At 41.0% G+C, this 17278-nt stretch overlaps 1 protein-coding gene across 18 annotated transcripts in view; it reads right to left on the bottom strand.

The window, feature by feature from the left end:
• Positions 1–17278, bottom strand: part of Cdc42bpa (CDC42 binding protein kinase alpha) — a 310452-nt gene that overhangs the window by 24774 nt on the left and 268400 nt on the right. For all 18 annotated transcript variants that reach the window (XM_070023199.1, XM_070023196.1, XM_070023195.1 and 15 more), the window contains 8 exons: positions 16269–16374; positions 12843–12979; positions 12077–12216; positions 9890–9971; positions 6974–7190; positions 5463–5525; positions 3916–4509; positions 3019–3116 (listed from right to left, as the gene is read on the bottom strand). In XM_070023199.1, coding sequence (XP_069879300.1) covers positions 3019–3116; positions 3916–4509; positions 5463–5525; positions 6974–7190; positions 9890–9971; positions 12077–12216; positions 12843–12979; positions 16269–16374 — 1437 coding nt within the window. The remainder of the gene's footprint in view (positions 1–3018; positions 3117–3915; positions 4510–5462; positions 5526–6973; positions 7191–9889; positions 9972–12076; positions 12217–12842; positions 12980–16268; positions 16375–17278) is intronic.

Here is a 17278-nt window from a genome sequence, read left to right as displayed (position 1 = left end):
AAAACAATAACAAATACAGTCTTCTCAGAAAAACCTCAACAGAGGTAATGATAATTTTGCTTAAGAAGAGATACTCTAACATGAGCAAGTAAACTTTGAGTAGTATTTTAAAGAAAGAATACCTGGGCAAATAAATAAAATTCAATAGGAATATACTTAAATCTGTTTCTTTTGTTTTGCCAGTCCTGGGGCTTGAATTCAGGGTCTGGATGCTATCCCTGAGGTTTTGTGCTCAAGACTAGGGCTCTACCATTTTGAGCCACACTTTCACTTCTAATTGTTTTTTTGTTTTGTTTTGCTTTTGGGGTTTTTTGGTGATTAATTGGTATTAGTCTCACAGACTTTCCTCTGGGTTAGCTCTGAACCATGATCCACAGATCTCAGCCTCTTGAGTAGCTAGGATTATAGGCATGAAGCCACCAGTGCCTGGCTATATTAAAATCTTAAATTCATCTGTATGTGTATATATGTGTGTGCACCTGTTGGTTCTGGGGCTTGAACTCAGGCCTGGGTACTATCCATGAACTCTTCTGCTCAAGTCTAGTGGTTTCACTTTTAGCTTTTTTGGTAGTTAACTGGAGTATCATAGATTTTACTGCCCAGGCTGGCTTTGAACTGTGATCCTCAGATCTTAGCCTCCTGAGTAGCTAGGATTGCAGATATGAGCCACTGACACTTGGCTCTTAAATTTATCTTGTAAAAGTCATTAGTGACCAATAATTATATTAAGAAGCTATCAACACATCTGCCTTAATGAGTTCTTGTCATGAAATACAACATGTCCACAAATGATGGAGATGACATGGAAAAGGACCACCAGGAAATGGTAAGGCAACAGCTGACTCTATGAACCAAGAAAATGGAATCCTCCCTCATATAACATGCAGGAAATCAATTCTGAATCTATTAAAGATGGACGTGGAATAGGCATAATTCTATTATGGAGGAAACAATACATTTTGCAACATTTATGCATGGTGGCAGCACAAGAGACTTGAAGGAACATAAAGGAAGGTTGAACCTTTATGACTTTGGGGTAGAAAAATTCCATAGAAAGGAATAAAAAGGACAAACGTAAACAAAAGGAAAAGTAGGGGCTGGGAAGGTGGCTCAGTGGTAGAGCGCTTGCCTTGCATGCCTGAGGCCCTGAGTTAGATTCCTCAGCACCACATAAGCAAAAAAAAAAAAAAAAAAAAAAGCCGGAAGTGGCGCTGTGGCTCAGATGGTAGAGCACTAGCCTTGAGCTGAAGAGCTGAGGGACAGTGCCCAGGCCCAGAGTTCAGGCCCCACGACCGGACCCCCCGCCCCCCCCAAAAAAAGGAAAAGTACATTTAACTCAATAAATTTAACAACTTCTATTCAGGAACATCTGTCATAAACATGAACAGAGATGCCACAGATTTACCTCATCTGTTATTAATATCCATATTCTATAAATGACTCCAATGAGAAAAACATGGCAAACCCAACACAAAATATGAGCCAACAACATGACCAGGCATTTCATTTAAGAGGAAAAATGAATGGAGAAAATGACCAGGCATTTTGTAAGAAAAAGTATGGATGATGAACAAACAGAAAACATTCCTAGCCACACAGTTTACTGGGCACACACAAACTGATACTTGGATGATACAAGTTCTGCTGTCACTACCTACAAAACTGTGGGCTAGATCTGATGAGAATGCGTCTCTGCTTTTGATGGGGTGGCACTGAGGAAAAATATGACATGATTGCACAGAGCTGGACAACTGAGTTCAGCGAGTCCCCGCCTCCACCCTAGTTACATGCTGTCAAGAAGCCCTTCTCCTTACTGCGTAGGTAACCGTACATCACCTTCACCATAGAAATAAGTTAAAAATAAATTAAGTTAAAGAGAACCTCTACCAGCATACAGGTGACAGTGGTCACATGCTTATAAGCTATGATTAACTCAGCATACACCAATCAGAGGATGAATAGACAGGAACAGTCACCACACAAGCTGTTTATAATACTGAAAATGCAACACATGGAGCTATTCATGTGAACTGTATTAACACAGGGAGCAAATAGAGTTAAGCCATCAAGTGATAGCACATTATAATATTTTAATAAATGGCAAGCCAACCCAAACTAGGTAACATTGCTTAGAAATACTGAGAAATGCAGACCCTGTAAATTGTAAGGAAAGCAACAGGATAATAAATAGGATGGTGATTTTCTGTGGGGTGAGACAGGTGTGGATGGAAAGAAGACACAGAAGATGTAGTGACAGTGGTAATGTTCTGGTCTCAGGGAAGGAGGTGAGATCACAATTGGCCTGTTTATTATGTTACATTAAGGTCATGTATTCTCTCACATATATTACCAAAGTTATATGAAGAGTTAAACAGAAAGATGGCTATAGCCAGCCCAGATTCACAAAGCAGACCCTATTTCAGTAGTTTTATAGAGGGTGACTACATTTGAGAGCTGTTATCACTGCTGCCATGGTTTAAGACTGCCCACATTTTGAAGTATGAATCTGGCTATTTTATTTTACCTGCTTCTCTAAACTACCCCTCAGTAAGGACATGGGGGCTCATAGACCATATGTATTTGAGTACATTCCAGTTTTTCAAAATAGCAGTTCTACATGTGCAAAAATTTTCTTTATGTATGGAAACAGTAAGGGAAAATATGTATTTGCATGTGTGAAACCTCTATTTTTAAATAATTAAACCCCTAAATAGTTTTTATTCTAAGTCTGATTACTTTCCTGGTTTGTAAAATCTGTCTATACAGGAATAAACAGTATATACTATCATGTGCAAAGGGTACAATGAATACTAATCATGTTCTCCCTCAATACATCTTAGAAGATGACACTGACATTTTATGTTGTGGGCTAAATTCCAGTTACTCATCATAACAATCAGACTATATATGTTTGTGTATTTCTGTGTGTCTAAGTATGTGGTAATAGTGCAATAAAAATAGTGTCACATTGAGCTTCATATCATAAAATCAACCAGTTTAGTCAGACTTTAACATCACCTTTTTGAGAGGAAGAGTCTGAATCCATTCCATGGAGTTGACATCAAAGATATCGACTGCATTTTCACTGTACACTGAGAGATAGGGTGCGTTGTAACCTAGGAAGGGCAAATGGGGAGGAGCCTGGTGGTTATGTGAATCTTGAAGACCGAAGCATTTTGAAAGGTCTATTCTATGTAAATGTAGAGTGGAATCTCACCCAAATCCTATCTTTATCATATAAGAATATCAAAACATTTTTTCCTTGTATGCTGATCCTGGAGCCTGAACTCAGGACGTGGGTTCTGTCCCTGAGCTTTTTGCTCAATGCTAGCACTCTGTCACATGAGCCATATTCTGACTTTATGGTGCTTAATTGGAGGTAAGAGGCTCACGGGGCTTTCCTGCTCAGGTTGGCTCTGAATTATGATCCTCAGATCTCAGCCGCCTGAGTAGATAGAATTAACAGGAATGAGCCCCCAGCACCCAGAAATCCAAACATTTTTGAAGAAAATAGAATATAATTCATAAAGGAAGAATTGACACACCATGTTGGCCAGGTTCGTGGCTCACGCCTGTAATCCTGGCTACTCAGGAGGCTGAGATCTGAGGATCATGGTTCAGAGCCAGCCTGGGCAGGCAAGTCCATGAGACTCTCTTCTCTAATTAACTACCAGAAAACCAGAATTGGCGCTGTGGCTCAAGTGGTAGAGTGCTGGTCTTGAGCTGAAGAGCTGAGGGACAGCACCGAGGCCCAGAGTTCAAGCCCCACAACTGACTTAACCCCCCCTCCCCCCCCCCCGCAAAGCAAAACAAAACGTACTCTCTACCTGACTTATATGACTGTAACCACCTCTGCACATCACCTTTATAATAACAGTTTATAAAAACAGTTGTTAAAGAAAGCAAGAATCTTACAACACGAGGAAGGATTTGCAGGCCACATCAACTCCTGCTGTCGGGATCTCCGCCCCTGGCAGTCGGTGTATATCCCAATGCTGTTAAAACACAGCAGGTATTCTTTACTGGAGATCTCAACCGCGCAGAGAGCATCCATTGGCTGGTGTGTTAGAAATGACAGTGTGTGGTCATTTGAATGAAGCAGACTGCAGGGCCCTCCGTCTCCATTCAAAGGATATCTGAGAAATCCTGACTGGAATCCCACACAGAGTTGTTCATTGAAGACTGCCATCCACTGGACAGTATATGGAACTTGAAGTTCCTTAAACTTTCTGTGGCGTGTCTTGCTCTGAGACAGCTCATAGCAGAGGACCTGCCTTTTCATGGCCACACACAGGCATGTCAGAGCCCCATGGCGCACTCTTCCAGCAGTTATAGTCTGACACCCTTTAGTTTCTGCCAGCTTATAAAAATCTGTCTCTCGCCCATCCAAAGCCGACATAGGAAAGAGCCGCACATGACGATTTCGTCCTGAGATCACAGCAACAAGCTGCTCGTTTGGAATGAGTTCAATTTGATGAATCTTCTTATTGTCACCAACTCTAATAATTTCTACACACAGAAATAACAAATCAAAGGCAAAATGGTTTCAAAGTGGTTATCCACTGAGGTGTTTCAATTTTAGACAAAAGGATATGCATGCACTTACAATAAACACACACAGACATTCATAGAAGAAAAAATTAGAAATCAAGAGGACAAAGAGAGCATTTCCCTCACTGGCTGTAGGCATTCACTTAGCCCTGACCCCTGGAAAGCTAAGGCAGCGTTCTTGAGCAGGAGTATGTCAGATCTTCCAGGAAAACATGTTTCCTGGCACTAAATTCTAGGGAACTTCACTTGGGGCTCCGGAAGCTTTTCTATGGCTAACAAACTAGCCAGATTTAAGTGACATTTTTTCTCATAATCTAACCTGAAAGAAAGATAGAACTTAGAATACTTTATGCATGAATACTAAACTAAATTGCTTTCCTCTTTATTTCATTTACCATCTAATTTCTCTCTAGGAGGGAATTTCAAACAAACGTAACCTATTTTAATAGCTGTTACATACTTATGAAACAATGGGAAAATCAAGTTGTATTTTATTTGTATTTCAGTGCACCCAAGTGTACTAGCCTTGGGTGAAAAAAGCTCAGGGACAGCCCCAAGCCCTGAGTTTAAGCTCTAGAGTAGGCATGAGTACATGCACATGTGTATGCGCATGAGCACATATCAAAAGAAATAAACGTTTACTGAATAACTGATTAAAAATGCAGAAATGCAATCTGAGTCACAGAGCAACATGGTAAATTAAAATGCACAAGTAGATGATACAGTTAAGTTTTAGAACTTAGGTTATTTTATAGTTTTTTTAAAAAAAATCACTTGATTTAGCAATCAAATTATGCCCAGAACATTTCAGTTATAGAATGATTCACACAAAATCCTGCTCTTTAACTTAATCTCAAGAATTTTCTGACATGACTTAAAATCGCTCTACCATAATTGGATTTTTTTCTTACCATCTTTGGTGACATGAACAACAAATAACCCTTCTTCATTTCCCAAAGCTATTCTTTCATGATCTGTGTAGGACACAAGATGGAAACATATTTAATAGATTAAAAAATCACGTAAAGCCAGCAGAATAAACCAAATAAGAAAATTTGGTGGAAGAATAAAAATTAAAAAAATAGCCAGGCTCTGGTGGCTCACGCCTGTAATCCTAGCTACTCAGGAGGCTGAGATCTGAGGATCACGGTTCAAAGCCAGCCCAGGCAGGAAAGTCCATGAGACTCTTATCTCCAATAAACCACCAGAAAACAGGAAGTGGCGCTGTGGCTCAAGTGGTAGAGCACTCACCTTGAGCGCCCAAGCCCAGAGTTCAAGCCCTATGACCGACCAAAAAAAAAAAAAAAACACAAAATATCTAACAGCTTACACTATTAAGTTACCTTTCAGATTAAAGTGATAAACATGTCAGGCCTTTTCAAACATAATAATTATTAAAAAAAATCTACTGTCAGGCATCAGTGGCTCACATCTGTAATCCTACCTACTCAGGAGGCTGAGATCTAAGGATTTTGATTTGAAGCCAGTCTGGACAAGAAAGCCCATGAGACTTACCTCAAATTAACCACCAAAAAGAAGAAAATGGAGCTAGGACTCAAGTGCACAAGCCTGGGACAAAAAAGCTCAAGGACAGCAACCAGGCCCTGAGTGTAAGCCCCAGGATTCCAATACATATCAAAAGCAGTAAATGTTTCCTAAGGAACTGATTAAGAACTTAGAAACCTCACTTGCTAGTGCCCCAAGTCCATTTCCTTGTGCTGCTTGCAGAGGGAAAGATAGCCAAAGGCTTTGAATAGCACTCATTAAGCTTTTCAGTACTGATTGGCCAGTAACAAAGAACTGGATGTCAGAACTTAAACCTCCGTGTGCTGAAGCCACAATTTACTAATGCTAGCATTTTAAATGCCACTTCACGCGGGGGGGGGGGGGGGGGGGGTGTGTGTGTGTGTGTGTGTGTGTGTGTGTGTGTGTGTGTGTGTGTGTGTGTGTGTGTGTGTGTGTGTGTGTGTGTGTGTGTGTGTGTGTGTGTGTGTGTGTGTGTGTGTGTGTGTGTGTGTGTGTGTGTGTGTGTGTGTGTGTGTGTGTGTGTGTGTGTGTGTGTGTGTGTGTGTGTGTGTGTGTGTGTTGCTTTTCAAGCTGCTTGAAAACCTGGGCAAGGTACTCAGTATTTATGTGTGACAGATGAAACTTACACTCTAACAAATTAATGTGTTCTAGTTCATACAAGTAGGAAATATTTAAATAGGTTAATTAATTAGTTTTAGCTCAGTTGCTTTCTCAGAAGAAAATATACTTGTAACTGTTTGCTGCTAAACAGGGACACAGAATGAACATGTACCAAGGTCTGGAATGCACCAGGCACTCTGTCAGACCAGAGGGACTCCTAGACAAAGGCAGTTCCAATTCATAAGGCGGATCAGTGAACCATTAGGACAGTATGAGAAATGTTCTAAATTCCCACCTATGATTGCAGCAGCCTGGGTTGTTTTGATGAGGGGGAGTGTGCTGTCATATGCCTCTTTGGGAACATAGACAGAGCGGTCTCTGAATTTATTTTTCTTCAAAATCTTGTGCAATTCACTGAGCACTCCCACCCACTTGCTCTTCTCATTCTCACTATCTGCCAGCAGCAGGATGGAACATTTGTTGTTAGATGCTGAGAGCTGGGAAGCTGTGACCTGCAACAATTCAACATTCATGGTGTTAGAAAACAGATCCTGAGTGCTAGTTCAGGTTATCCAAGTGGTTTAGCATCACCAAAACAATGTGCATTCGTTCAATGATACCTTCAGCAAAGTCTAGCCATTCCCTAGTTTCATGACAAGGCAAAAAGAGATACCATTCAAAACGTTAGTGTTGTTTTAGTTTTCCAATTATAATAAGAACACTACATTAGCACCAGAACACAATCCCAAGAAATTACACATACTCTTTACAACTACTAAGTACCAGTGTGACCTCTCAGCACTTTTCTTTTCTTTCTTTCTTTTTTTTGGGTCCGGTCGTGGGGCCTGAACTCTGGGCCTGGGCGCTGTCCCTCAGCTCTTCAGCTCAAGGCTAGTGCTCTACCACTTGAGCCACAGCGCCACTTCCGGCTTTTTTCTTTTTTCTTATGTGGTGCTGGGGAATCGAACCTAGGGCCTCATGCATGCAAGGCAAGCGCTCTACCACTGAGCCACCTTCCCAGCCCCTCAGCACTTTTCGAAGTGTTTACTCATCTAACTCCCTTAATGTCTTCATCAGATAGGAACTGCTGTCTTACATTCTCATCTAATATATGAGAAAAGGGGATACTGGTAAAGAATTTCCTCAAGAGTGCATAGAACATGGAGTCCCACACTGTGCAGCGGTCAGGAATGCTCAGATACAGTTACTTTGTTCCTTTACAACAATAGCTCCCACTATCATTAAGGAGTAGTCACAATCAGAACAGCTTTAAAATTTACATCGCAAGTCTCTGTCAAGCCTCAGAAACAAACCACATGGTTCCCCTCCCTCCTGGATGTGGAGGGAGGGGAGAGATTAATAGTATGAGAACTGAGATGAACCTGAGGTTTACTCTTTGAATTTCCTTCAACAGAAGATGAGTAGACAAATAGTAATCGGGGCAGACAGAAAAACAGAGAAGCTGAAAAAAAATCTCTTCTGTCTTAACTCACCATGCCAAAATTACATTTAGGTAAACAGCCTGTCCACAATTTCACTCTTATCAAGAAGTGGGTCTATTTCTCCTCCCCTTAAATCTTATGATTTCCTTTGAGCAACACACTACCTAAGGGACATGTTTGGGCCTAGTTTTTACAAAGCCTGGAAGCTATTTTAGCTCTCTTGAAGGAGCCAGTCTGACTTTCAGATAGTTAAGAGACCACAGAGAGGGTCCACAAAAGAAAACTGAGGGAGGTTCCCCCAGCTGACACCAAGACAGCAGATTAAAGAGTACAGTCATTTGGATTTTCTAGTCCCAAATGAACTGAATGCAGCCACAGGTGTGACCTCAGCCCACACCTCAGTAATTGGGCAGCCAACCAGCAGACTGGTGAAGAATGCAAAAGCACTCTTGCCCTGAGCTACTAAGTCTTGAAATAGATGTTACAAAGCAAAATAGCAGGATCACAATTTTTAAAATGAGTTTACAGAAACTTTTTTTTAAACTTGAAAAACTTCACATTTATCCAATTGTCCTCAAAGGAGTATTTATCTGAAAACTAAACTGGGATTCAAAAGTATGAGCTAACAGGAAAATATACTTTAGAAGTCCCATATTCACACTTTCTACTGGCATTTCCTTACTTAAACTTAGTACTAACTTTCTATATACTCAAGTACTAGGGGATATGGAATATATAAAGGAATGTAAGATCTGTTTTTTTTTTTTTTTTGGGTCCGGTTGTGGGGCCTGAACTCTGGGCCTGGGCGCTGTCCCTCAGCTCTTCAGCTCAAGGCTAGCGCTCTACCACTTGAGCCACAGCACCACTTCCGGCTTTTTTCTTTTTGCTTATATGGTGCTGAGGAATCAAACCCAGGGCTTCAGGCTTGCAAGGCAAGCACTCTACCACTGAACCACCTTCCCAGCCCCGTAAAATCTGTTTTATTCCCAGGACATTGATCATTTATCTGGAGAAGCAAAACATATTCTTTTTTTTTTCGGTCAGTCATGGGGCTTGAACTCTAGGCCTGGGCACTGTCCCTGAGCTCTTTAGCTCAAGGCGAGTGCTCTACCACTTGAGCCACACCACCACTTCCAGTTTTCTAGTGGTTTATTGGAGATAAGAGTCTCATGGACTTTCCCGCCCAGGATGGCTTTGAACCACAATGCTCAGATTTCAGCCTTCTGAGTAGTTAGGATTATAGATGTGAGCCACCAGTGCCCGGTTGCAAAACATATTCTTACAAACAAAATAATTCAGCTAGTCACACCTGCAGTGCCACCTACTCAGAGGAGACAGAGATTAGGAAGATGGTGATTTAAGACCAGCCTGGGCAGAAAGTTTCAGGACTCCCATCGCAAATGATCTCTGTCCAATGTGACAAGTTTGTCAGCCTACTTATGTAGGAGAGGTTGAGATCCAAAGGACCCCAAGTTCCAGTACAGCCTAGAAGAAAAAGTTCATAAGCCTCTCACCTCAACAAAAAGGCTGGCATGTCAGAACACACCTGCCAGCCTAGTTATGGTGGGAAGTGCAAATAAGACAATCACAGTCCAGGCAAAAAGGGAGACCTCTCTCAAAAATAACCAGAACAAAAAAGGGGCTAGGGCCATGGCTCAAGCAACAGAGCACCTACCTACTACAGGGACCTGAGTTCAAATACCAGTACCACAGAAAAAAAAAACCAAGCCAAAAACAATTTAAGTTCTCAAATTATAACACACACTTACCCTAAATATACAGGGTATATCTTTTCGACTTGCATGAATCACATCAGAGGCCAGGACTGAACTCACAGAAAATTCTTCATCTCTGGAAAAAAAAGGTGAAACATCAGAAGTTGGGACAAGTGGCTGTGTGTGTGTGTGTGTGTGTGTGTGTGTGTGTGCGCGCGTGCATATGTGGGTCCTAGTCCTCGGGCTCAGACTCAGGGCCTGAGCACTGACCTTTGTTGGGAGCAGACTGTAAAGTTTAAAGGTCATCTTAACCCTGGTGCTACTTGAAGGCATGTACAAGGAACTGGCTTACTTAAAAAACACCAGGTGCCCGGGATTGCTTTGCTTTGTCTGCAGAGTTTGTTTTACTTTCTACCAGTTGACCTTGTCCTGTTTTTACTGTACTCTGTTTTCACTGAAATTTTCCTTGTTTTTCTGGACTATTGTAACCTTATGTTACCGCTTGACTTCTAATAGTATATATTAGGGAAAGTTAAAAATAAACACTGCTTCAGTCTTGAGCTGCAGCCCTCCAGACCCCATCCTTTGTCTTATGTCTTTATTTTTCTGTATCCTTGCCCCCTAAATCAGGATTCCCTTTCATTGCCGGCAGGCTCCTGCAGACCTTGAGCTTTTGTGCTCAAGGCTATTGCTCCACCACTTGAGATACAGCTCCACTTCAGGCTTTTTGCTGGTTAATTGGAGATAGGAATCTCATGGACTTTTCCACCTAGGATAGCTTCAAACCATGATCTTCAGATCTTAGCCACCTAGTAGATAAGATTACAGGCATGAGGGACTGGGAAGGTGGCTCAGTGGTAGAGCGCTTACCTTGCATGCATGAGGCCCTGGGTTCGATTCCTCAGCACCACATAAGCAAAAAGAAAAAAGCTGGAAGTGGTGCTGTGGCTCAAGTGGTAGAGCGCTAGCCTTGAGCTGAAGAGCTAAGGGACAGCACCCAGGCCAGAGTTTGGGCCCCACGACCCGACCCCCCCCCCCAAAAAAAAAAAAAGATTATAGGCATGAGCCACTGATACCTGGCCATGCATGTACGTTTGTGTGCGGTTTTATTTATACAACTAAACAGCACATGGGAAGAAATCCTCATAACTTAATTGCTTACAACACCCAAATTAAATGTTAAAAAATTATTTTCCCCTACAGTAATAGATCTTAAGTGACTTACCACTTAAAACAATGAACAATAAACAGTTGGCACATCATACATGTGACAGAAATAATCACTGGCTAGCCCAAAGAAGCAAGAGCAGAAGAACTCCATGTAGAACTGAGACTTGAACTCCACTGCAAAGTGGAACCTCTTCTCTTCCCAAATAAACCAGACATGTGCTCAAGCCAGATCATCTGACCTTCTCTTGCCCTTGCAATGTCTCAAACAGACTTCCTATGTGTCACTTATTCTCTATAACTTTTTTACTTTTGGTACTGGTATCTTCATTCCCTCAGTCTTAAAGACATCCTGGTCTTATCTTGGATCCTTCTCTCTCCTTCACTTTTATTTTTTTAAGGGACAGAGGTCTCACTGTTGCCAGGTTGGTCTGAGAGACTCTTGGGCCTTTTCACTTTCCCGCCTTTTAAAATGCTCAGTCCCTTAGCCAGTTCTGCCAGGCTTCCTGGCTGTGTTTATTCTGTATTTGGTGGGAGGATAACGTGGTTGGCCTGCAGGTGTGGAACAGCGGTGTGGGCATGGGCCTGAGTGTGAGTTCTGAGTGATGGGTGGTCATTTCTGAACTGAAGGCATGAGGAGTCGTCTCTGCAGAGGTGGCAGCTGATGCTGTGGGAGGGAGGGAGACTTCTCTGGGACAGCCCTGGAGTTAAAAGGAAAGGAGGGCACTCCCAGGGATGGGGAACAATCTGGAAAATGAAAATCGAAGAGAAAAATCGAAGAGCTTCTGACTCAAATGGCTCCTGTTTTCAGTATGTTTTCCGAGAGCTTGCCTGAGCTTCCCTTCCCTTCCTCGCACTGAACCATTCTACCCCATTTTTGATGATGATCTGAAGAGTACCCAAACCCACATATCAGCTTGTCCAAAGCTACTCCTTACTTCCTGCTACTTATGAGGTTATAGTAGAAAACCAACACAGAGCTAGATTATATGACTCAAAAAATGGTAACATACAAGAAAGTTCAAAAGCATTCTTGTCCTATGCCCAGCAACTCACAGTGCCTCCCAGGCTTACCTCATGTCGATCACCTGACTGATGACCACGCTGGGTTGAGAGGCCTTTCCTTCAGCGATATCATACAGAAAGAGTTTGAAATCACAGACCACAGCCAGAGCTCTCTGCCATCCTTTCTTCACTCCCGCTGGCTTAGGGATCTTAGTTTTGTGACAGACAAACACACAATTCAAATGAGAATGTAACAGGAGCCTCTTTAGTCCCTGAGGCAATGTAGGGGAAAACCTCAAGGTAACGTATCCAAGTTCGAAGTCCAGTACACTGGGTAGCGAAGCAGCAGGTGGGACACAATCACTAACGAGGGAAAAGTGGTAACATGCTCTTCAAATACTGAAGGACTTGGCCTCTGACTGAAAGGTTCAAGGTACCAACTGAACCCTAATAATTCATTAAAATAATATCTATGGTTTTTTCTAAATAGCATGAGGAAAATTTGATATGATGAAATTCAGCTCACATTATAACTATTACCCAAAAAACCAAGACTGTGTCTTGATATTATCTCCTCTTATCTACATTTCACCTCTTGAGCAAGGCCAGTGGCCAAAATTTCTTTAAGGCAATTTCAATATCTGTTCACTACAAGACAGGGAACATACAGAGATGTATGCATTGTTTTAGAATTTATTCCCAAGTAAAGGGTAATTACTTTGGATGAAATAAGATTATTTAGTTGAATTTTATTCATCTGACTTTCTATCAAGCAGGATGCTCATAAAAGCAACTCAGAGTGACTCAGTTCTCCTTACTCTCACATGATACTCACCCTGACATGGCCTTCATAGGCTGTTCCCACTCCTTTTTGTGGATCTATGCCCAGGGGACCTTTTGTCTGCTCAGGAGGAACTGGACAGGCAGTTGGAGCTTTGTTTACACAAGTTATGTGACATGAGAAGCCACATACTTTTGGAAGAAAAAAGATACGTTCAATGAGAATTCATTTTAACAACAACAACAGAATTCACTGCATATACAGTGCTATTCTAGATGAATTTTTTTTAATTTTAATTTTATATTTGGCCAGTTATGGGGCTTGAACTCAGGGCCTCGGCACTTTCCCTGAGGTTTTCTACTCAAGGCTAGTTCTCTACCACTTAGAGCTTCACTTCTGGTTTTCTGATGGCTACCTGGAGATTAAGAGTCTAGTGGTCTTTCCTGCCCAGGCTGGCTTAACTATGATCCTCAGATCTCAGCCTCCTGAGTAGCTAGGATTACAGGCATGAGCCACCAGCACCCGGTCCTTATTTTCTTTTGAACAACTGGGAAACATTTGGGAAACTGATTTACTGCTTACCAGTAAGAATCTCAATAACAAGTGACGAAAAATCTTTAACAATTTTGTAGCATTAGTTTTCTGTTAACATTAGTGATCAAAGTGAGAAGCAAATGAGTAACGACTATCTAACCTTGAAAAATAATGCCTAATGAAGGACCTTCAGGAGTTCACTAGCTCTTCACCCTATAGTAGCTTGGATCTACCAGAAACTTTCCTTGAGAGTCACTGATAAACATTAAACTTCTGATACCTTTGCCACATCTGGCAAGTTTTTTAAAATAAAAATTTTAATGATTAGAAAGAGCTAAACAGCATAATTTTGGAGTTATAACCTTCTATAATTCTTAAATTATATATAGAACAGTTAATTTCATTGGACATTTGAAGAATGTTTCTGAGACAAGGAGGAGAGATACAATTATTATCCCCACGGCGCACATGCTCAGGGCCAGAGCTCAGAAGCAGCAGTGCAAGGGTTCAAACCCCATGAGTGCAGTTCTGAGTCTGCATGTCTTCCTACCAGTACTACTGTATAATCCCTCTATTTGGTTCACATGGTAAGCTTGAGATTCTAATGAAAGTCAGGTTTTATTGACACTTGGGTTGATGAAAAATTAAAGGTTAAAATATTTAAAACAAAAAGGCTGGTTGGCATGATTTAAGATTATAATCCCCACTACAAAGCTGGCTCCTGCACAAACACTGGGAAAATAAGAGGAACCAAAGGACGCTGAGAACACATCCACATCCAGTGCTCATTGCACAGCCAGCAGGGAGGCAGTATGGTGTAATACTGAAAAAGCTATCCAAACGTCTTCATTCACCTTTCCTTTTTGTTGGCATCAGAGTTTGGAATCGGGCGTTTACAGTTGCATGCTTGTTTCACCAACTTGCTCTGCTGGTGTTCTGAAGCCACACTTCTAACCTTGAATTCATTTTTAAATGAGATGTCTAATAAATTATAACCTATTATACTGGTAAATAAAAGTTTCACCTCCAAGGGCAGTGAAAATGACAAAAATATGCTCATATATTGTATCTAATTCCAACCAACTAGGAAGAAATAAAAATGGTAGAATGTAACCACATTTCCACAACATTTACAAAAGCCTGTCATACAAAGGCTAGAGACAGTCTAATGTCCCCATGACGTAAGATAAGCATCAAAAATCTGAAAAAAAAACAGGGAAGAAGATAAAATGGCTTTAAAAGAGCTAAAAAAAATATGCTGCTATGAGCTGGGCATCAGTGGTTCATGCCTACAATCCTAGCCACTCAGGAGGCTGATAGCTAAAGATGAAGGTTCAGAGCCAGCCTGGGCAGAAAGTCCTTGAGACTAATCAGCAAAAGAGCCAGTCTGGAGGTATGGCTCAAGTGATAGAGGACCAGCTGTGATTAAAAAATTGCTAAACAAGAATGCAAGGTCCTGAGTTGAAGCCCCACTGCCAACACACACACACACACACACACACACACACACACACACACACACACACACACACACACACACTCTCTCTCTCTCTCTCTCTCTCTCTCTCTCTCTCTCTCTCTCTCTCACTCTCTCTCTGTGTCTCTCTGTCTCTGTCTCTCTCCAACCATGGAGTTAGGACCTAAGGCTAGGTGGTTGTCTAAGATTCTTTCTGATAAGCAAATTATAAAGACATTCAAGAACTAGCTAAGGATCAACATGAGATAAAACTAGACACCTACACAAATTCTTTCTCTGGTTTTAGCTATACTCTCCTGGTCCTTGATAGTGGCTACTTCCTTTGAGGTTATTCTGCTGTCTTGCCATCTATGCTCTCCAAGGCTTAGTCCTTGTCTTCACCCTTCTCAAACCTGTGCTCTCTAGACAAGGCTACTTCTATCCAGTATTTCACTCCTGGCCAGAACAGATAGATACATGCATGTATCTAATGAGATAGCAGAATCTGGATTTTCTACTTTAGCTGTGAGAACTAATTACACATAAAATGCATTTACTATAGATGTTACTATTAATTTACTCCTTCTTCATAGTAGTTAATACACACCAGATGCAAATACTAAGGGAGAACAAGCATCTGATGGGATGACAACATTCCCTTTTTAGTCCCTTCCAATACAAGAAGAGCTACCAAATGGAAACTAGTATTAGAATTTGAATCAGCAGATATTTTCTTATTTTTTCATATGTTATACCTATAAATAACATATTAGCTGGTTTTGTAGTAGCAAATCTCATTTGATAAACTAACAAATAATATATCCCATCATAGTGTTGATTATTTTCCTTTTCAGAGGTCCTAGGAAACAAAGTGGTGCCCAAACAAATATTCCTTGTTTTTAATTTCAATAATCCTTGATCTTTTCTCTCTTTCTCCAGAATGTGAGCTCTTTGAGGATCCTCTCTCTCTCTCTCTCTCTCTCTCTCGTCTCTCTTGCACATTTACCACTGTACCCCAGACCCAGCATGCACCATAAACACAAGACAGGTGATTCAATGAATAGATAGACTAAATCTCTGCTGTTGACACTAGGAATCAACTGTCTTTTGAGATAAAGTGGCAGATATTGATAATTTTGTCTCCTTTATAATACTACTTAAAAAATAAACAGGCCCAAGGATAATTTTCGTGTTTTCTGTTTCAGATGCTAATGGCTTAGGGGACCACAGATTCACCCAAATAATAAAACAAAGATGAATGAAGTCTACACCTCCTTTGAAAAGTGTTTCTAGGGAGCAACAGTCTAGCTTCTCCAACATTCAACAGACGTGTTAGCAGGGTGCTCAGTTTATTAATAATTCTTGTTCTCCAGATAAAAACAATGGCGAAGAAAACAAGTTACATTTTGTTGTCTTTGAAAGGAACACAAATGAGGCAACAAATGTTAGGAAGACCAAGCAAGTTGCTTCGCCTTCCTTTCTGTCCTTACCTTCACACGCACAGCCTTGTCTCATCAAACCCACCATCAAAGAGGTGCATTGATGGCACTTGGTGGGTGTTGTGAAAGACTTCACAAAAAACTGATGAGTCTTGCGCTGTAAAACAAATTGACATAAGAAAAGATATATAATATTAGTCCTAGGCCACACCGCAGTATAGGATGTTTTTTCTTTTCTTTTTGGTGCTAGAGACCAATCCAGAGTGCTAGACTTGCTAGGCAGGTGCTCTACCACTGAGCCCTAGAACGTACTTCTCTAATAGAAGCATTTCCATTTTTTCACAACATCTTATACTCTATGCCCTTTAATATGTTTATTAGGCAACACTGAGATGAACTATGCTAAAATGATTTAAGCTAAATGATAATTCCTTTTGAATATCATTGGTAAAGAATATAAACTGTAGCTTTTTGGGTCTTGCTTCAGAGAACAGCCAGAAGAGAAGAAAAGGAACAAAAATCTGGGAAGTCTAAGTGAAGACCTAAATTTTTACATGTGGTAATTTTGAATCAACGAGAATTAGTGATAGCCTTGAAATTCAAAGAAGTGGCTAGAAAAAGTTCTCTTCTACTCCAATTTCACATGTGACTCAAAGAAAGTATTTTATGAGCTCGGACCTCATGCTTCCTTCCTCTGCTACTTGAGCCAGGCCCCTGGCCTTCTCAGATTTATTTTCTGATAGGCTCATACTTTTTTTGTCTGGGTTCACCTTGCACTGCAGTCTTCCTTGTCTCCTACATAGCTGGGATTACAAGCGTACACTATATCTGGTTTGTTGAGATAGGGTCTTGCTAGTTTTTTGCCTGGGTTGCCCTCAAACATGGGAGAACTCTGTCTCCCAAATACCTGGAATTATAGGCATGAGCTACCAGGCCTGGCCTACTTTGCTTTATTGTCTATTTTTCCTTTTTTTGCACTGGATTTTATTTTATTTTTAAAAATTTTTTTATTGTAAAGATACTATACAGAGGGTTAGTTACATGAGTGAGGTAATGAGTAC

The sequence above is a fragment of the Dipodomys merriami genome, unplaced genomic scaffold (assembly GCF_024711535.1).
Source record: "Dipodomys merriami isolate MVZ:Mamm:240054 unplaced genomic scaffold, mDipMer1.0.p SCAF_158, whole genome shotgun sequence".
Taxonomy (NCBI): domain Eukaryota; kingdom Metazoa; phylum Chordata; class Mammalia; order Rodentia; family Heteromyidae; genus Dipodomys; species Dipodomys merriami.
The sequence above is the reverse complement of the archived record's forward strand: the minus strand, read 5'-3'. Positions and strand labels throughout refer to the sequence as shown.